A 22,954-nucleotide genomic window follows, 5' to 3' on the forward strand; every position below is an offset into this window, starting at 1 on the left:
ACCAAGTCTGGAAGGTATATGTGGACGGAAGCTCTACTTCAAACGGTTGTGGAGCAGGCGTCGTATGTCAATCTCCAGAGGGCGACAGGTTCGAGTATGCTCTACGCTTCAGTTTCCAGGCTTCAAACAATGAGGCAGAATATGAAGCTTTACTAGCCGGGATCCGCATGTGTAAGGCGGCCGGGGCAAGGAAAATAGACGCCTGTTCTGATTCACAACTGATAGTGAGTCAGTACAATGGCGAATACGAAGCAACACATCCGGCCATGATCAAATATTTACAGGCGGTCCGACAAGCAGTCGGCTCCCTTGAGGATTTCCATCTGATCCAAGTACCGAGATCAGAAAACAACCAGGCAGATGCACTCTCGAAATTAGCATCATCCGCCTCCTCCGATACTCCTCGAACTGTGTTTTGGGAAGTAATGGAGAAGAGAAGCATCGAGGAAAATCCTATTGGAATTCTAGACAGAAGCTCAACCTGGATGGATTCAATCAGGGCATATCTGACAAACGGTACACTGCCGGATGATCCTCAACAGGCGGCATCACTGAAAAAACGAGCCTCCTGTTTTGAAATGATACAGGGGGAACTGCACAAGAGGGGGCACCTTCAACCCTTCTTAAAGTGTGTTACTCCTGAAAAGGGACGAGAGATACTAGATGATCTTCACTCTGGTTTCTGTGCTTCCCATATAGGTGGTAGGATGCTTGCTCAAAGGGCAAGGCGGCAGGGCTACTTTTGGCCTACTTTGGAAGCAGATGCAATGGAGATGGTGAAAAAATGTGACAAGTGCCAAAGGTTTGGCAAATTAATTCACCGTCCGGCTACTGACCTCACTACCATTCACAGCCCACTACCGTTTGCTAAGTGGGGCATGGACATTCTGGGTCCATATACGCCTGCTACAGGCGGCAGAAGGTATATACTTGTTGCCGTTGACTACTTCACTAAATGGGTAGAGGCGGAGGCTGTAAAGGGAATCAAGACGAAAGATGTAATTTCATTCATTTGGAAAAACGTCATCACTCGGTTCGGGGTTCCCATGTCTATGGTTTTTGATAATGGTCCCCAATTTGAGACGCCTGTTCTCAAAAGCTGGTTGGGAGACCAAGGAATTGGACATTACTTTGCATCTGTCGGCCGTCCACAAGCAAACGGCCAGGTAGAAGCCTTTAATAAAATCATCTCAGACGGTCTCAAGAAAAAAATTGAACGAGCAGGCGGCCTATGGGCAGATGAACTACCACATGTTCTTTGGGCCATTAGGACGACTGAAAAAGGGGCGACTGGAGAAACTCCATTCCTCCTAACTTATGGTGCAGAAGCTGTTCTTCCAATAGAACACTACGAGCCGACTCTTCGAGTAATGCTATATGACGAAGAGGCAAACTGGGAAGCTATGCGCCTGGCATTAGACTCACTTCCTGAAAAGAGGGGCAATGCTGTTTTGCGCCATGAAATCTACCGCCTGAGAATGACTAGATCATACAACAAAAAAGTGCACAGGCGTCCACTCAAAGTAGGGGACTTTGTACTTAGAAAAATGGAAGCAGTTGGTAGGGCTAACGAGTCTGGCAAACTAACTCCCAACTGGGAAGGACCCTACCGAATCTATGCGGAAGTCAGGGACGGTACCTACCGTCTGGAAACACCAGACGGACAACCGTTGCCTCGAACTTGGAATGTAGATAACCTTAAGAAATATTTCTTTTGAATGATGTAAAGTAAAGAGCTACTTAATAAAGTTGGCACTTACTATTCAATTTTGTATTACGAGGGGCATGCCGTCTGTACCTTTACAGTCGGCTACTCTCCATTGAGTTTCACTCTTTATCTTTACAGGGGCATGCCGTCTGTTCCATTACAGTCGGCTACTCTCCCTCGAGTATTTTACTCACAATACTTAGCTAAAAAGTTTAGGGCCTGGCCGATCCTGTAACTAACAGGCGGCTACCCTTCTTTTACTTAGCACATACGTTCACCAAGAACATACCAAGGCCACTGGCCGAATGATCAGACCAGGCGCCTAGTCAACTGATCTAACTTTTAAAAACTAATCCGACCTGTCCCAACATTATAGCAGGCGTCCGGCGGCATCCATTCGGATGAAATTCGTCGCAGAGAGCAGCTCCCTTTTGGGTGGAACATTGTTCTATAAACTAATTACACGGCACCTATACGACTGTCCCAAAGGGCAACCACGTAGCCGTTTTTGAGACAAGGATAACTCTATCACTAACCAAACCAGTGGTAGCAGTTGACATCTGAGTCAGATGACCGCCTGTATTACTTGGGATAAATGCAGGGGGTACCTATTGAGTTAATAGCCAACAAACATTGGCGAATCAAGGGGTCTAGCCGGCCTACGCCGCCTGGTACCTCTACTTCTCAAACAAAAGTGACGGCGACTGAGTAACTCCAAAGTTAACTCATAGTCACTCCTTCAAATTTGGTATGGAACCTAAAAAGTTTGAGTCGTCCGCCTGTTTTATACAAACAAGGGCACTCGAACCCCTATTCCTACTGGATAACCTATTGAGTAAATAGCCAACAAACATTGGTGAATCAAGGGGTCTAGCCGGCCTACGCCGCCTGATACCTTTACTACTCAATCAAGATTGTGACGAAGACTAAGTAACTCCTATGTTAACTTAATAGTCACTCAAACTTAGTACTGAGCCTAAAAGGTACGAGTCGTCCACTTGTTTTTAATAAACAAAGGCTCTCAACCAATACTCTTGCTAGGTTAACAAATAACAAATTAGAGGCCAACATTGGCAATAAAGGGAAACAACCGGTACCCGCCGCTTGTTTTCCTACTTAAATTCCTTGGCTACTTGGTAATTCTATTTACTTGGTCAAATTGAATAAAGAGTTCGAATACCGATTGATTAAATGGCCGACTGATCATCTATCCTGGAAACAGACAACCAGTCGTCCAGGGGCATAGGCGGCATACTTACTATTTGTACCTGTCTTAACGTTCGGCCATACACAACAGTCTGTCTAGTGAGCAAATTTCAAATACTTAGACAAATTTGAACAAAAACAAAAAATTTGATTAAAATGAGCCGGCCATAAAAGACCAGCAGAATATTCAAAACCCCGGCCCCCTGGCCGGGTAATTACAAAGCAAACGGCACGCAGGCCGTGAAAAAAAAAAAAAATATACTTAAAGCTTAAGAAGGGGGCAGTTCAGTATCAGCAGCAGCCGCCTGGTCAGCACTCTTCTTGCTGGACTCGGCCTTAGCTGCATCATCTTTTGATGCCTTACCCCCAAGTGGCACAAGCGCCACAACCGGCTCTTCCTCCTCCAACGCAACGTCCATCGCCTCTTCTTCAGCAGCCGCCAGGATCTGTTGATTATATATTTCCGAACACTGGCGGTACGTTCTTTCCCATGAGGCAAAGTCGGCACTGGGGAACAGTCGTTCCCAGGTCATGCGTTGGATTTGGGCGGAGTCTTCCACCATCTCCCGGACGAGCTCTTGTTTCTCTTGCTCGGCCTTGTCCGAGAGCTCTTGGGTAAGACTCTTCTCCTGGTTCACCAGGCGTTCTTTTACGTTAGCCAAAGATTTCTCCATGGCTTCGTAAGAGTGCATTTTCTGACGAAGGGGCTTCAGCTCGGCTTTAAGTTTGGTGACGGTCCCCTCCAGCTCGTCAACCTTCTTTTGGGCCGCCTCTAGCTGAGCCCGAACAGCGGCGGTCGCCTGCGCCTGATAATAAAGAAGATCAATGGTCAGTACTTCATTTTGGGCAATTTGAAACATTGCTTTATCACAGCTGGAGGCGGCCATAGCCTTTGCGGCCTTTACCTCTTTGTTTTTCCGATCAATCGGCTTGCGAAGGCTGTTGACTCGGAGCAGGGCCTAAGTACAAAGAAAAACAGGCGTCAGTTTCCAATCATAAGGGTTAACAGGCGTCCTGGAACTTCAAAAGGGTATACCTCAGCTAGGATCCCCGAAATTCCATCGAGGTCAAGGGTGCCGGCACCCTTGACCGCCTCCCTGTCAGAGGGAGGAACTACTTTAACCATTGACTTGGCTATCTCAACCAAGTCAAGTCCCTGGGGGCCGGCTGCATTAAGCAAAAGGAAAAACAAGTTAGACCTAATCAAGAAGGAAGCAAGAGTGAGTTTTTACAAGCAAGTGTCCATACATCTAGGCGGCCCCGCCTGGGTTTTTGAAGAAGTGGCCGGCTGCTTCTCAGCCGCCACTGTTTTCCTGGAAGACCCAGGAGAGCTTGCAACAGTCGTTCTCCGGGCCTTGGGGTCCGGCTGTTGCGAGGAAGAAGCCCTTGGAGTGCCAGACTGAAAACAAAAAGAGTTAGTATATGCATAATACAACTTAAAGGGGAAGAGTTTTCAAAGCTTACCAAGGGTGCCTCCTTGCTGGGGGAGTCGGCGTACGACTGCTTCATTAGCGAAACCCGCAGCATGGCCGCCGCAGTCTTAGATGCTGTTATTTTACTCATGGCGTCGGCTGAAAGAAATAAACAGCAAAGTTAGTAAAAATCCCAAGTAAACAAGGCGTGAGAAAACAGAGTATTCGTCAGGCCGGCTACCTCTAGAGCACCGACTGCCGAGGCCACAGGCGGCCAAGAAGTACTCATCATAGAGCCACTTGAAGCTCGGGACGCAGTGTAGGGGTACTTGCTCTCGTACCCCTGAAGTAGAGTTCACCCTAGTCTCTACTTTGAAGAGTCCTTTGTCTAGGATCTCTCTTTTAGCCTTTGGGGGAACAGGCGGCATGCTGCGGCCGCCTGCAAGAAGAGGCGGATCCCTGTTCCACTTGTTAAAACGTTTGTTCAGCTCCGTGTCTGAACTCTCGATAATAAGGAAGGTGTTCCGCCAATCCTTCCATTTGTTTGCCTTACCTCTCGTCATGAGGTAACCCCTGTGGCTTGTTAGTTGATACCAGCCGGTACCTCCCGACTTAGGGGTCCGGCTGAGATAGTTCATGTGGGCGAAAGCCTCAAAACTTGGCTCCACCCCGTTCAGTTCGCACCCGGCCACATAGCCGAGTACGTTTACCCAAGAGTTGGGGGCTAACTGCCATAACCCCAGATCATACCCATCTAAAATCCGCTGAACAGCCGGATGTAATGGGAAGCGCAGACCAGCTTTGATGGCCGCCACATAGCAGCCAAAACAGCCGTCACCATAGCTGGTACCAGCCGGCCAGACGACAGTATCTTCTGGATCCGGCACAAACAGTAAATACTCCGGGCCCATTTTGTGGTTAGCAATAAAGCTCGCCACGTTGTCTCGCATGGTTGCGATCCGGCCCCGGGGCACCCTGCAGTAGTAGGGGGTGTTTTCCTCTCTGTAAGAGGCGGACGGCTCTGCCCAATTATCCCCCTTCTCCACTGCATGGGAACTTCTCGCCTCTTGTAGGCGGTTGTGTTTTTCTTCTGAGTCAGAAGAACTATGGTCAGAAGAACTATGGTCAGAAGAGCTGGAATCGGACTCGTCCCCTGACGAGTCCGAAGAGGACGACTCCTCCCCTCTCCTAGAGGGGCCCGCCTCCTCTCCCTTAGAAGGAGCAGAAGGTAAATTAGACATGTCCACGGTTAGATGAGAAGGGAACACCTTGGTCCCTCTCTCAGAACTGTCAGCTTGACAGTCGCCTCGTTCCACATCTGGCGCCTGGTCAGATGTTTCGCTAAGGAGTACCCTTTGGGAGGAGCCGTCTGAGTTTGATATCCTAGCAGTCTTTTTTGTTCTGGCCATCACGTTCTGCATAGACACAGATTCAGTCGGACTCTGTATAAAGGGCAAAGATGGGTCCAGAAAAGGGCAGGCGGCACTCCTAGTCCTAGATTCAGCCGTCCCCGGTGACCGGCTGATCACTAACTTAGGGCGTGTCGTGTGCTTCCATGGTGCCATTTCAAAAAATAAAAAGAAAATTAAGAGTAAGAGAACTGAGTTACCTGAACGGATGACAGTTGATGAAGTCCTGAAAGTTCGGGTCAGTCGGCTTGTCAGAACAGGCGGTAGGCAGAAAAAGTCCGAAAATGTCAGAGCAAGTTCAGGGGTCCGAATGTTCTCGCAAAAATTCTCAAATGTGAAAATGACCGAAGTCAGCACTTCCTTTTATAGGCAAAATGAGAAGGCGAAGGGTCGCTTCCGAATTCAAATTTGGGCGGGAGAATCTCCCGGCCGTCTGCAAGGTGACGCCTGTAACGGGCCGTCGCCTGTCACCGTGCAACACCTGTCACAGGCGACACGTGACCAGTCGCGTGCCACCTGTGAGGGGCAAATGATTAGGGGATTTTTATCCACCAAGCGCCGTTTGACAAGTGGACCAACCAGGTTCCGCCACGCGTCCTCCACGGACCACTTAAGACACGCCACGTGTCCACCCATGCCAAATGGGACAACCGGCCATCAAGGCCCATTTCAGTCTAGAAGCCCGATCGGCCCTAGGTTTACCTTAAACCTAGAGAGTTGCACGCTTCCCAAGGCTATAAATACTCGATTAATCCTCATTAATCAAGGGACCGAATAATTTACGGAACACACTAATAACCGGCTGATCTCGCTAGCAAAGCAGATTACCTACATTAAATACTCTCACCTAGAGAGACCTTATTACTTTAATTTCTGTATTAATTACTCCTTAATCAGGTACTAACTTGACCGTTGGAGGCGGAGCTCTCAGGAGTCTCCGTTATTTTGCAGGTACAGGCGTCCGGTTCCAGTCTCGGAATTGTAACTCTCCCGCAGGACATCAGAAAACCCCGAAACACTACTCGTCAACAATTTTTAGCTTACTTATTAAGAGTGAAAGTAAAAAAAAATCAAGTACATAGGTGTATGGCAAATATTATTGCAATTAATATGTTATAGGTACGGAGTATTAGATTATCTTCTACGAGTATTTAGTCTACTACCTCGTATTATACTCTTTAATGTAGTTAATTTGGTTTCACTAGTCCAATTTAAAGCAACTCACTTAAGATATATAAGGGTAACATTTGATGATGATGTTTGCACGATTGATCGCATTACACCATTATGATTAAGCTACGTAAAAATTGGCCAAGCTAACCATGTATCCCTCCTTATCTCATTAATAGATCAAATTTGGTGTAACTTAAAGCTAATAGATCAGAGTAAATGTAGTTATTCATCATGAAAATAATTAAAAAAAAAGTTGGTAGCAAGAAATTTGAAACAAATTTTTTTCATTGATTCACACAATTGCAATACATAAAAAAGCAATGTTGCTTGGCTTACAGTTGAAACAACATACGCGACGTAACACACAAATTAACTAAAAAGGCAAACACAGTACATTTTTGTTACTAGACGAACAACAAAACGCATACATGATCATGCATGCATGCAACACCCTAATAATTAATCCAAACAACCTCTTATTATTGTTACCACCTTAATTAGACAACACATAAAAAAAAAACCCCTAACCACAATCAACTTAGCTAAGCTAAGCTAATTTACGACACATACACCACACCACATAAATTAAACTAATCGCTTGTTAACTCAATCAAACTCGTTACGAGTATAATTAAGGTAGTGCTTAAGGAATAATCCCACCAGCACCAGCAGCACCACCAACGCCACCACCAACAAGTCCACCAACGGGGAAAGCAACACCGCCAACACCACCAGCAACACCAGCACCACCAATAGCACCGCCGAATGGGCCAATAAAGCCAGCGGTGCCACCAATGCCACTACCAACACCACCAAAAACAAGATTCTTGTTATCAGTGAGACCACTACCACTTGTACTACTAGGGTTAGTCTTGGTAGTAGTGGTAGTAGTTGTGCTGCTCATTTGCATGTTCCTAGCACCAAATGCTGAGTGACTAGCCATTATGACCATTAGTAATGCAATGGCCAATACTAGTGCAGCAGAAAACTTTGCCATTTTTTTGTAAAAAGAAAGAGTTTATTTTTTTATCTCTCCTTTGTTGTTTGGTTGGATTGAATGTTTGATGCAGAGATTTGGGTTATGAAGTGGGGTTTATAAAGGAAGAGATTGGAGTGGGGAAGTTGGAGGTTCATTAAATGTGAAATTAAAATAAAAAAATTAAAATAAAATTATTTAAAATTCAAAAGTTTATCTATATACTCAGCTCCATGTCTTTTAGAATAATGAATATAGTTTGACTAGGCATACATGCATTTTTATTTTTATTTTTTTAATTTTTTTTATAAGGAGTATCTTGATTAGATCTCAACCCTCACGGTTTTTTTTAGTCCAATATTTGTGGACCAGACACCTGGGAGGAGAGGGGAGTGTAAGGGAATTCCAACCCCCAAGCACCCTCACTTGGTAGGCTTCGAACCCCAAACCTCTAGAATATGAGGTAAGAAACTTATCAAGTGAGTCAACACTTTGTTGGTACTAGGCATACATGCATGATTAAGATAGAACTTTGTCACTTTGGCTATTAATATATGAAAATATACATTAGTAAAAATTATAACTGAAAAGTTAATATCTACATGGAATAATATAAATTTTAACGACGTTTCACATGATAACATTTGAGTTTTTTAATTAGAATAAATATACTACAGTCAAAATTAATAGATAACTTATTTAAAAAATGAATTAAACTATGTCAATATTCTGAAACGGATGTACTAATAAAATACGAGTAAAATCTCAGAACAAAGTGATATATATGGGTTAGATGGTAGCATTTGTAACAAAGTTCAGGAGAATTTATGTTACTAAAAAGGTGTGCATGCCAGCTTATATGAATACTAGTAGTAGATGGTACTGTAAAATAGTGTAAATATTAATGGTAATATTGACCATGTTCTAAAAGGGTTTTGGTTGGATTTATCACGGTGTTTCTTTGATCACGCAATTCCTTTATCTCTTTTTTAGTTTGAAATTTTGGAGGTCTACTTTTTCTAGAAATGGCATCCGAAATACTTTATTTTCTTGAATATAGATTTACTCCGTGTATATAATAAGGTCATGCCTCATGATAACTATGAATTTTTACTTTATACTGTACATAAATTTAAACATGCATTTCTAGTTGAAGCTCATGTTTTTTTGTATAAACTAGTATAAACCTATGAATTTATGAAGTTTGTTGAAAATTTTCATATGGTTTAAATAAAAGGTTTTCTTGGAGTTTCTTGGATTGTAGTAAGATTTTAATTGAAAAATAATATTGATTAATACAGTATTTAGTCAATTCATAAAATTGATTAACAGTATATATAAAATTAAATTAATTCAATGGAAGTCAATGGTGACATACAATTACCAATGCTTTAAGCAGAAGAAAAATGAGAGAACTACATTTGGACTTTGGAGTATAAACATTATACTTCCTAGTTCCTACGTGCACTAATAATATAATGCTTGCACAATATTTTTAATTATCTATTAGTAAAAAGGAAGATTATATAATTAATACAAAGTGAATTATTTATTGTAATCTATTAATGGAAATTCATGCTCATGAAGATCGGTCTTGAAGAGGGAGGAAATTATATTTTAGCGCATATTTTTTGACAAAAACATTTAGAAATCTATAACTAATACTAAAGTAGCAACCGCTGATGTCATCTTTTCCCAAAACTATACACGTGGTGCTACCTCATGAAAAAATTTCCCGCTCAAATGTTAAGCCCATCTATCTATATACCTAAACTATATTAGAGTTTTTTTTTTTGGGAATTTTTCCTCCTAAACTCTTTTTTTTTTCATTTAGATTTTTGCAGAATTATTAATGTTTCTAGAAACTTTATACTTTAATTATTTATTATTATGATGGACTTTTAGATCACATTTTTCATGAGACTTCTATATTTTTTTATACTTTAATTATTAATTATTATGATGGATTTTTAGATCACATTTTTCAAGAGACTTCTATATTTAATTTCAATTACCCTCATTAAAAACCGAGCATGGCTCGGATATTATCTATCATATACTATAGTCCTACCTGGATCTCTTTACAATAATTAAGCTAGGAGATACTTAGCTTAAGATTTTAGGTTAGAAATGACATATGGAACAATAATACTAAGTGTTTGTCTCATCGTTTGAATTAGTTGTGTTGTTCAAACGTGAGGGGGAATGAAATTTCATGAACATTTTTAACGAGTTAGTTGTTTTAATTTTCTTGCCTTTTTTTAATGACAACAAAAATGAAAAACATATGAAGGAAGCTCAACACTACTTGAGGATTAAATCGAACTTTTCGTAAAATATGGAATTTTAAAAATTACCTCTTCTTGGTCACTCGAAATTCCCTCGAAACCTACAAGTGCTTTTGTATGATGTTCCGCAAGGTGTAACTACCTTGAATTGGCGGATCTTAATATTGGTTAATTTTTATCGTTAATATATTGGTGCTCTTCGAGCCTTTTAAAAAAAAAAAACCAACAAGTTATATGGACTTTTTCTAGAAATTCTATAAGTGGAAATATTTTTCATGATATATATCCAGGCCAACATATCCATGTATGCACCAAGTAGGCAAGTAATAAGGATTGAGTCACTTGATAAATGTTTTATTTTAGATTCAGACGTCTAGGCTTTATTTGCGTTAATCTTAATAAGTGAGGATGCTAAAATGTGAGGATCCCCTTATCTCTCCCTCCACTTTCAAGTATTTTATTTACAAAAAAGAATTGCAAATGTAGCGTGGCAATGACTTGAGCTGTAATAAAGATGAATTAACCTAGTTGGAACTTGGATTAAGGGTGTATTTATTTATTTATTTTATTAATGTATATATACTGTACATGAATTAGGGCTATTACGTTGGGCATTTATATAATTCCGTCCACTGCACCACTCGATAAGCATATAGTTAAATGAGAAGATGACTCATATAATATATGAATCTCACACTAATGAACAATTAGGATGACTAACATATAAAATAGAATCCTAGCGAGTTTAATTTGTTGCGATCGATCGAACAATCAAGGTACGTGACGCACATGGTAACAATCATAACTCATTAGATGATTTTTAACATTCTGAATTCATGTTGACCAAAGATTTATATCTATCTCAACCAAACTTGCCCAAAAAAGATGAGGACCTTAGATCTTTTGAGCTGTCTGTACCCTAAACAATGGTCAGTTTAGTCACAGTACAAATGCAATTCTGCAAGTCCAATAAATATTTTACGGAGTAATAATAACAATTTCATAAGTAGTTGTAAGCCAGTGACAGCCTTAACATCAATTATTATTGAGCCAATGTCATCCATTTCTTTTTCCCTTTAGTAAAATTTTTTTGTATAGTCTATTTATTATTACTTCTAAAGTATTTATGTATCAAAAAATAAATAGAGAATTAATTCATTAAAGATCTTAGATAGCATAAAAGCCATAAATAGATGGTAGAAAGAGAAAGATGCATGCTATTGTCAAGTAAAAATATTTAATGGAAGCCGTGTTGTCAGAGGGGTCACAAGGCTAGTTAAATAAGCCCTTGCTTGATAATATTTGGCCATAAAATAGTGAAAATCCTTAGCAATATTCGACATTTATTTTTCAAACGTAAATTCATTTCATGGTATTTTTTGTTCTTTTAATAAACATAAATTCATATATATTTCTTGTTGTCAATGATGTTAGCTTTATACTAAAAATAATTTGGCATAAGTATAAGATGCCAACAAGTAGATAAGTAGCATGCAGGTGTAATGCAGTAATGACAATAAAAGCCTTCTAAAGTTCTAATGATACATACTCAATCCGTTTTTAAAAGTTCAACTCTTATTTCTAAAAAATAAGAGAAAAAGTGAATGGGTATTAAGAAAATAGCAAATAAAGTACAAGAGACGGGATAAAAGGTCAGTGAGTGTAAAAATCGCCAAAATTGACATTATACTCCAATAGTGAGCCCTAGAATAATGCCTTGACCATACGTTAATTAGTTGTCATGTCACTCCAATATGGAATAATGGTTACTGTATATTATATTTTAAAATTTGATATAACTTGTGATTTGTACATAAGGATAATGTAATGTCGTTGGATAAATCTCAATATAATTGAAATATCATTTTTATGTTCGTACAGGCATATAATTTACATATACTAATGTTATGTAGTCAAAATTATACGTTTTTAAAACATGATGTATAGATAAAGGGTAACAATTTTTTTGAAACGGAGGAAGTAATCGAAGTATTACCGTGAAAAATGACCTCTGAACCAAAAATATCGAGGAGTTTGAAATTTTTTTACATAGCTAGTCACTTAGCCAGCTACCTCCCTTATTATTGAAATTAAAGGGCCAACTACACAAACAGTAAAAAAATAAAAAAGTCAAGGGTATCTACATACAACTCCCAACGCCCTAATAACGTTGCCCAAAAATTCTCTGCCCAGACATTTTCATCAGTCATTTTAATTTGATGTTGTCTAACTGTTGAACTGCAATATGAATAGTATGGTCTTGGGATGTGTTACAAATTTATACTCTATATATATATATATATATATATATATATATATATATATATATATATATATATATATATATATATATATTCTATTTTTAAGGTAAGGAGAAAGACTCTAACAGTATCTCAACGACTCAACTCTTACGATTTTTTTTAATCCGATATTTGCAGGTCAGACAATTTGAGAGTGAGGGGAAAGAATGTAAACAAATTGAATTGACATACACTTTGTGTACAATTTCAACCATTTTAAGTTTGCTAGGTGTTCTATTGTGAAGAGGATGCTATTTTTTTTTGTCCTTGCCTTATCTAGGTTTATAGGAGATTAATAGGAAGCCTGATTAGTTCGAGTTGTAAGGCAACCGCTTTCCATACAAACGCTCATCTCATCGACTCATCATCTATAAGGCTTAAGACTTCTTGCTACACAGTCTCTTAATTATTGATATTTACTTAAACCGAACTTTCATTGTTTATCGTCCGACAAAAATGTAAATAGAAAAAAAAATGTCTTTGTCTCCTTGGCCTTGTAAAACTAATCTTTAATACTCGAAAATACACTCAATAGAAGGTTAACAAACTTCGACTCGAAGCATAGAGCATTCACAAGGGCTAGCTACATGTACATGTAACTAAGGGTTGCCACATCATTATTTCTCAAGTTACATGATTTAAGTTACAACCTTTACAATGACAAGCTACTTCTTTTGTAATTTTATTATGTCCCACATGATGAATAAAATAAATAAATATATTAAACAAATAAATATAATAGTATTGGGTGGAGTGAAACTACATAGCTCTATAGAGCTATATAGTTTGACTTAGCTACAAGAGGTTGTAGCTCCACAATGACTAGCATGTAGCTAGCAATTATTAATTATTTAGAAATTGCTAGCAGGTCCTTATGCACAACCATTGTGGATGCTATGATTCGATTATAAAGTTAGTATATGACTAATCTTTATCTTTGAATCATGATTGCTAACCATAGTGCATAACAACATAGGGCTAGTTACATTAAACATTATTATTCGATTTTTTTTTTTAAGCCTTTAAGATTACATTTGCTATATTTAATAATAATAATAATAATAATAATAATAATAAATTACGTTACAAATTTACAATGTATACCATAAATATGTTCCATTTTAATTGCTTCAAATTTCTTCTAAATTTTTAATGAAATGATCCATTACTATTATAAAGTTACCATCACAATTATGTTGTTTTTTCTTTATACACTTTGAACAGCTACTACAATTTTTTTTTTTTTTCTATTACCTTTCTACCTTGTAAAACAAATTAATTGTTTGTAAAAAGTAATCCACGAGGGTGGTTTTCCTACATATAAAATAAAAATACTAACAATTATTTCCTATCGCATTTTATTAACTTTTCTACCAAAATATAAGCCAACCAATACTTATCCACCATGTACATTGATTGATGTATGTAACTAACAATTACATTGACACGGGTAGTTTATGACTAGAATATTACTACTTCAATTCCTTTTCTTATCTATTGTTTTCTTAGTTTCTTAATAAAAAAAAATATGATTAATAATTTTATTTTATTTTATTTATTTATTTATTTTTTTTAACAATGGTCCAAAAAGGAGGCTAGCTCCCAACTGACTCAAAACTATAAGTAAAATAAGAAGAGAGTTTAACTCTCTTAGTTATACTAATACAAGACCTAAAATGGGGATTGAGGATACAACTTTCATAGCCTGCTTAGCAATACAAATAAGGAGGGTGACCATTATCAACCCGGATATTACTCATAAGATGATCTGAGGTTGTTCCTTTCCGCTTCTTGGACCTGCAAAAACAAAACTTGGAGTACCTTTTACCTTTGATGTTCTTCACTCTATACATGTGCTGCCTTCCATTCTTCCTAGTTGTAGCAGAGAACATGAAGGTAGAAGGTGGAGGGAAAGATATATTGGACCTGGTCGGGTTCAAAAGTCATGGGGTCGTCTTCATTAGATCCTGCATACGGATTCCACTTCAGCAAAATCAATGGTTAGATAGGCTCTCGTAGGAACTTCACTTCATCCCCTCCTCAATGCTTGAACCCTCGTCATTGTTATAATATGTAGACATGGAGAAGTAGACTCATGTTCCTACTTAACAGAAGTAGAGTTGGACTTATCAAACCCAACAACATGCATGGTTGACCACTTTAGATGCAGGAGATATTTTGACCTTTTTCTTTCGGGTCTTGTTGTTACATCTCCTACTAATTGGACTCACCATCTGAGTAGGCATAGACTAGGCTTTTTGGCCTTTGAGACTCATCGCCTTGTAAGTATTAGAATGACTATCACATGTAGTCCAATCCTTCATTCGTACAATCATTCATGAGTCAGCAGAACTGCTGAAGAAGCTCAAAGTCTTCCCTTGCATGAGTTTCGAGAAAGACAAGTCGGAAATCTTAAGGGACCGACTTTTGTTCATTCCATTACAGAAAACATGGGTTTTCCCCGATCCCTTATCCTTAGCATGTCTTGATTGCTGGTTATTTAGAAAGCTACTAGGTCCTTCTTCCTCATTTTCCAAAGAAGCATAAGCATTGTGAGTAATATCCGTGATGGGCAAGCTCGTAACACCACTTTGATCGTTGGTGCAAGCTAGGCAATGGGTTACACACAAGGTTAGTTGATGACTCACTGGTTTTCCCCTTTTTAATTAAGTTAGGATGAGTTAGAACGAAATCCTTAGTACCCCTTTTTCCACTGATCTTGCTAACCTTGCAGCTTAGGTCCTTCACTTTCTCCAGCTCACGGAGAATGTCATGGTTATTAAGCTCGACCTTTGCTGCCTTACCAAGGTCCCTCCTCATAAGCCTCTTCCAATTGGCTGAGCTTGCTTGATTTCAGTTAGGGCCCATCTATGAAGAGCTTTGTCATTGCTATTATCAAGCATAATGACTAAGGAACAAAACTCTTTAGTTTGTTCATAGTCACAAACTTTTATAGCACAAGCTGCTAGATTTAATTCCAGTGCAATAGCAAGATTCCATAACATAACATTATCATCCTCATCCTTTGGTAAACCAAAGCATAGAAATTCCAATCGTCTATCATACTTTGCTCCAGCACAAACAAACTCACCTTCCTTAAAAAATAAGTATCACCCTCTTCTTTCAAGATCTTGGCTTGATTAAAAATGTTTGTGGGCAATTATTAGTAGCAAAATTAACAATGCTTTCATCATAATCATCATTCAAATGAGTTAGCATAAGAGCATTAAGAATTTTATGGCAATCCATTAAACCACCATGAATGATAACGAGGTCTGAAAAAGACAAGAAAATAACAAAACCCTAATGTATCTCTTAGCTGAACCAGAGAACTCACATGCTAAAGCATCACAAGTATTAGCGGTTAGACAAGAAACATCGTTGCTACTGACAGGCTAAAGTCGTATCACCTAATTAAAAGAATTACCTAAGTCCTCTAGCTAAATTAGATAGGGAAGTAGGGTCGAATCCACCGGAAACAAGTCTTTCTATTTCTAATTAATTAAAATAATCTAAATCATCAAGTAACCAAATTTATGAGAATTAAACTAATAATTAAACTAAAGCAAGTTAAATAATGGAGGAAAACAATAATAAAAGGCCTAGGGTATAGGTTCACCATAAATAATATTCCAGGGTAAAACATAATAATCAATTATCAATGCATAAATTAATCAGATCATAAAGGGCTTTCGCTACGTATTACAATCACAGAATTAATCTACCGGTATTAAATCGCATCTCTCGAATCTTGACTTAACCATTTATAAATTAACCTGCCTATTGAAACCAAGCCTAAACATCAATTCTCATCTCTCGAAATCTCGAATTAATATTGCATAACTCATACAATTAAACTAGCGCTAATCTAATTGCATAGTAGTAAACCAATCAATAGGAAATTAATCTGAAACATTAATAATCAACAATAATAAATTATCCCTTCATATATTTATGGATCCCCATAAACCCTAGTATGAAACTACTCACACATAGTTAAATCTAAACTAATCAAAGCAATTAAACAAAGCATATTAAATCAAAGCAATTAAATTACAGAAAATAAAGGGGGAAGAAATCATTACCAAAGTAAACGGAAAATAATGAATTGCATAAGTAAAAGGTGTAGAGATAAGATAAGAGTATTAACCAAAGCTTAAAATTAGAAATCTGGAAATTAACTCACTAAAGAAGCAGTAATCGTATCTAGCTTAAAAACGTATTTATACTTAAGCACAAAATCCTATTAAAAATAACACAAATTAAATCGTCAAAACTTCTTCTTAGAAACACGCGCCTGGTCGGGCGGAGCTTTGCCCGGCTGGGCACGCCTTTTTGCTTGTGGCTTCTTCACTCGCGCCCGGTCGGGCGTGAGACAGGGCGAAGGGTGCCTTTCTTCTATATGCCTCGCCCGGCCAGGCGCGCCTCAGGGCGAGGGCCTACCCGGTCGGGCGAGCTCTTCGGGAAACCATGGACATCTCAATTGGGCTATTTTCTTGGCCCAATCCGAATTTCCTCTTGGGTCTTGAAACACGGTCCATTGCCTCGAACTCTTCTTCTTCACCGAGCCCTTAATCACCGGTTTGATTACTCCAACGCGGTCTTGGGCTACGGAATATGGTCATAATTCTCCAATGCTCGTAGTGACTTATTATAAGTCCGGGAAAATGCTCCAAATCTGCAATTTCCTATAAAATAGTACCAAAACTACGAAAACACTAGAAAACGCATATTAGTAATAAAAGTGGCTCCAAAGAGCCAATAGTACTCCTAAATATGACCAGGGACGGGGTAAATCTCTATATAAAATGAACATATCAGCTACAAGGGATGAGATGCAGCTAGGCAGTGGTCGGAGCACCACCACCATGAGAATCGTTCGCGAAAATTACGAGGGAAAGACTCAAATCTAGGTGCGATACAACCACTGTTGACCCCTTGGTGGTACTTGATTTGGGAGGGGGGGTTTGCCGGCGATCGAGGAGAAAGCTAACCCACTCTAATCGCCGACAGCCCGTCGAAATTCTAGTTATAATTAAGTTAAGCTGGTATATATTAAAATAAGGGGCTTGGTATAACACCCCCAAATCTCCCTATACGGAAATACTAGTATAATACATATAATTATATCGTAGAGATAGACTTAGGCGTATTACCGTCGCGTGATTACGCAAGGCTACTCAAAATACTTACCTTAATAACAAAACTTGCAGCGGAAACTCAATTTTCTTTTATTAATACTTATAAAAATAGTAACATTGTTATGAGTACTCAAAATAAAGACAAGAGAAACATTCTTAAACTAGGTGAAGCAAATCCCGGGGTTCCCATATGCTCATTCATGACTCCACCTGAAAATAGTCAACATTGCTTACCATTACAGTAAACAGGGCGAACCAAAACAACAAATAGGAAATACGGATTAACAAAATATGCTAAGTACGATAAGTGCAAGATAAGTAAATTCAATTTATTTGCAAACATGCTTTTAAAACCAATTCCAATAATTAATCCAATGAATTCCAAAACTCATGTTTTAAAACCAATTCTCAATAATTCAATACTTCGATGAAACGATTTATAAAACCAATTCCAATAATTTAATATTTCAATAATCAATTCAATAAAACCAATTCCTCACCCAAGTGTGCACACCCCCCAAGCTAGTCTCCTTATATTTCAAGGCTATTCTTGAGGAAAGACTTGGTCATACAAAGTCCAAAGTTTTATCAACCAAATCTGCATAGTGGGATTACTTATCAAACATGCTTGTAGAGCTTTAATAAATAATTCAATAAAATTCCTCTTTTGAATAAAATCAACCTTTACAATAGGTTAATTCAAAATTCCTTTTTATTTAATTCAACGTGCTTTCAAAATCAACCTTTTAATAAATATTTGAGAATTAAATCTCATATAAATAAATTTTCAAAATCAATAACTCTTCCTTTGAAAAACCTTTTTAAAAACTCTTTACAAGAATCCAACATATTTTTTTAAAAAACCAAATTCCTTTAAACATAATAAATAATTTCAAACCATTCTAAACATGATATTATAAACAATCCTTTAAAAATGCATTTATTAAAACAAATATTAAAATCAATACCTCCAAACATACTTTATTTCATAAATCATGATTCAAATCAATTTAGTTAAATCACCAATAAAATCATATAAAACATGCTATTCAAACCAATCACTTTCGAAGGTATCTAGCCACCTAAACGTACTTTGATTCCGAGTATCAATCAACACTTCGCACTTTCAAAGTTCAATCACGAATACACCTTGCAATAAACATAACCATAAGGTTATCACAACATCTTTAGACATAAACCCAAATCTAATGTGCATGGACTATAAAACTCTTTAAAAATAATACTTTAATATAAAATTATTACTTTGAAATAGATATTTATATTTTAGAAAACTAACCATGAAGAAAATAAAGGAATAGGATTAAAGAGAATTGAATTTGCGTTGGAAAGAATAGGCAGAACTTGCAGAGGTCATAACTCCTTTGATATAACTCCGAATTGGGTTATTCTTGAGCCTAACCTCAAAGATTTTTCGAGAGGAACAATTTTTTTGTGAAATATTAAAACGCCAAAACTGACCAAAAGTGCCCAAAAATTAGCTCCAAAGATATACGGGTAGATTTTCTTTTAGAAAAGAGGAGAAGAAAAGTAGGAAAAGGTTGAGGGAAAAGAAGAGTAAAAGAGAAGACGAGAATTGAGTTTTTGGTGTGAAGAATATGAGAGGTATGAGGGGGGTATTTATAGGCTAGCTCATGCAAGAATTATGGTAGGAGAATGAGGAAGAATTATGGTACAAAGAATTAAGGAATTACTTGGAGAAGAGAATGAAAGAAATATGGAAAGTTTTTATTAAGGTGATTAAGAATAATAGAATTAAGGAAAGTGTGTTGTCATGAAAATTAATATGGCAAAAGAGATTACTTGGGGAATAATCAAGGAAGATATAAGGTAGGAAAATAAGATGATCAAATATTTAGGAGATGGAGAAATAAATTTAAGGAAAATAAGAGAATTTAAGGAAATAATTAAAAATACAATTTTCCAAAATAAATCACCCAAAATTTGACCAGGAGGGCCGAAAATATTGAGCTTCCATAGCTCAAATTTTCGGATCCTATTAGTATATTTTAGAGAGTTATTTTACTAGATTTAAGCAATTAAAAATAATCGTGTAAATAATATTTATTGTATAAAATAATTCATTAAAAAGATACCAATTATTCACTAAATAAATTAACCTAGAAAATAAGATTTTCCACACTAGGAAAATCCGAAAATCTTAGTCAATAATTAGGAATTTTCGGACCTTATTAATTAAATAATAAAATATAGTTTTTGCTTTAATTAAAATATCCGAAATATATAAATAATCCGATTTTTTAAAATAAAATAAATGGATAATAAATATTATCCAAAATCCAAAATAATTATTGAGTTTTAAAATGTATTTGGCGCCAAAATTCAAATATCATTTAGGCTCCAAAATTCAAATAGTAAAATAAATTACTAAGATACGCTTTTTAGAAAATATTAATTAATTAATTAATTAATTAGAAAATACGTTTCAAAAATACGGAGTATTACACTTGGTTTGGTGGTTTTGGGATTCCCAACAATGTGCGTGAGGCACGTTCTTGTTTTTTTCATTTTCTCTATAATCGGAAACTTTTGATTAATAATATTAATAATAATATTTTATCTTGATAAATTTAAAACTGACACGTTGATACCTTATAGGCCAGGTTTCTTTTTGGCCCATGATCATAGTTTGAATTCCGGCCATTGACTTAATTTTCTCACCATAACCTCCACGTGAGTGACACGAAACTTCAATTTTTCATTTTTTCCCCCAATCACCATGTCTTAATTATTAACCATTAACGTACCATTTCACCATCAATGATCCCACCCTGGTCACTACTAGACCACAACCCTCCAGCCATCGCACACAACTGTGGCCAAATAACTACTCATGCAAACCCCCTAAGCCTTTGCTCAATTGATCCCTCTTTTGACCTTCTTCTCACCATGTCACTTACTTCTACCCATGACCTCCTCTTACCCTTAGAAGTTCTCTCCTTCTTCACCTCATTCTTTCTCCTCTTTGGATCAAGCCACCAACTAACCCTAGCCTACCCCAATATATTATATCTCTTTCTTTCTATTCCGACCCTTCTACTTCCTCTATAAACAAGTTTGAAACATGATTTTTTAACCTAACTTTTATTTTATATGATGTTGAGGAATATGGTGATTGAATGGTAGTGATCGAGAAGGCGGATATAATGATTAGGAAGGACAATAGAGAAAATTGATATTTTTTATGTAGGCACGTGCTTTGCACATGATGGTCAATTAAAAAATGGCAATTAATGGTTAGATACTGTATCAAGTAAAGATTTAGGTCAAAAAAGAGTTAAAACGTTTTAATATCTCAAAACTGTCACCTTTTTTAAAGGATATTTCTCACAAAGTTTTCCAATTATAAATAACTATTTGAACCATAATTTCCAATAAATGATTAATATTATTCACTAACTAAATTTTACATACACCATTTAATTATATTATAATGTCCCCAACCAACGCTGTTATGGGAACATGAGGTCATTGAGGTGTCAGTTGAAGGCTTATTGAAGCTTTAAATACGAGCCATGCATGTCGTCGATCATCACTAAAAAGGTTAGTACAACATGATAATTTCATGATAATATCATGAAATGAAAATGTACAACATTTCTAGCTTGAAGATTTTTTTTTTTTAAAACGGCTGACCTTTTATTGACAACATGCATGTGCTTCAATAATATATTAATATGTAATGTTAAAATTTTAATGAGAATGAAAAGTACAGTTTAGTATATTCTAGAAATTACAAAACTCTTAATCTACCAAGTGTGTTCATAGATGAATTTTTTGTTTATTATTTATCTTCAAACAAAAGGTGTAATTCTACACTAACTTAATTAATAAGCTTAAGTACTTTTTAATATCATTTTTAATCACTCATACATTGAATTACTTGAGTAACAATGTTTTTGCATGTAACAAAAAGCTCACTACTTTAAAGGCAATAGTCATCGATTTAAGTAGTAGGAATTTTATCTTAGCAAACATAATATTGGAATGTTGTTCACATGTTGGCCTGGTTCAAAGATTATTTAATTTGTAACCCTATATACGTACGTGGGTTCCTCAAATCACTATTTTGGACACATATTGAGCTACTGAGTTAGTATACATATATATTTAGTTAAAATTAATTAATTTGGTGTTTTATGTTGGAAATTAAAATCTAAATAACGTAAATGAATCTTCATTCCAACAACAACTAAATTGACACGAAGAAAGTGATAGCTAGTAACGATAAAATAAGATGAATAACAAACTTTTATTGAATAATAATAAACAACAAAAGCATAAACGAACATACACACCAATATAACTCAATCCCTCCAACACTCACAGGAGAGTCTCTTACAACCTAGCTCTTATGCAAATTAAACTAACTTATTATAACAAAAATTAACCCCATCCACTAAAACACAATTATGAGTTATGAAAACATAGAAGTATTAATTAAGCTCAAAACATAATTAATCAAACTATAACAACCTATTAATTACTCATGATCATCAATAATCATCTTAAGGAATACCCCCAACACAACCAGCACCACCACCAGTTCCAGCACCAGCACCAGCACCACCAAGCCCACCAAGCCCACCAGCACCACCACCTAACCCACCAAGTCCACCAGCACCACCACCAAGCCCACCAAGCCCACCAGCACCTCCACCAAGCCCACCAGCACCACCACCAAGCCCACCTAGCCCACCAGCACCACCCAACCCTCCTACACCTCCAGCACCACCTAACCCTCCAACTCCGCCACCGATACCTCCAACGGGTAAACCAACAACTCCAGCAACACCTCCAACACCACCACCAACACCTCCGAACGAGACAAAGTTCTTCTCGTCGGTTGCTGGTACTGTTACACCACTTTTCTTGTTGTCATCATGAGTAGTGTTCACAATATTTGTGTTGGTTTTTTGTTCTGGTGCAGTTCTTGCCGCGAAGGCAGATTGCACCAGAACTAGTGTTACCAAAAACAATGTAATGCAACACTTACCCATTTTTTCTCTCTTAGTACTCTCTTGTTTTTCTCTTTGTTTGTGAATGAGAATGAAGTGATAGTGTTGAGTTTATATAATGGAAAAACTTAGGGTAGTAGTAACGAACACACTAGTAAGAGTGTAAGAGTAGTAGTACAGTATAGTAAATAGTAACATGGTAAGTAATAAGTATTGTACAGTGAGAGGATGGAAGGTGGGATAGTTGGAATCAATAAATGAGGATGACATAAATGACAAAGTCGAAGTGTTGTTGTGTTGGCGCGCAGGAATCTCAGTGTGTGATAACATGTTTTTTTGAATCA

At 37.2% G+C, this 22,954-nt stretch overlaps 2 protein-coding genes across 2 annotated transcripts; both read right to left on the minus strand.

Moving 5' to 3' along the window:
* Positions 1-7,551: 7,551 nt before the first annotated feature.
* LOC110731915 (glycine-rich protein 5-like) lies at positions 7,552-7,905 on the minus strand. Its single transcript, XM_021911833.1, has one exon. It carries the CDS (start codon positions 7,903-7,905, stop codon positions 7,552-7,554), a length of 354 nt encoding a protein of 117 aa, XP_021767525.1.
* Positions 7,906-21,885: 13,980 nt separating this feature from the next.
* On the minus strand, positions 21,886-22,717 carry LOC110731856 (glycine-rich protein 5-like). The gene has a single exon (XM_021911758.1). It carries the CDS (start codon positions 22,650-22,652, stop codon positions 22,161-22,163), a length of 492 nt encoding a protein of 163 aa, XP_021767450.1. The 5' UTR covers positions 22,653-22,717; the 3' UTR covers positions 21,886-22,160.
* Positions 22,718-22,954: the final 237 nt, after the last annotated feature.

This window comes from Chenopodium quinoa, unplaced genomic scaffold, assembly GCF_001683475.1.
Source record: "Chenopodium quinoa cultivar QQ74 unplaced genomic scaffold, ASM168347v1, whole genome shotgun sequence".
In the NCBI taxonomy this organism is placed as follows: domain Eukaryota; kingdom Viridiplantae; phylum Streptophyta; class Magnoliopsida; order Caryophyllales; family Amaranthaceae; genus Chenopodium; species Chenopodium quinoa.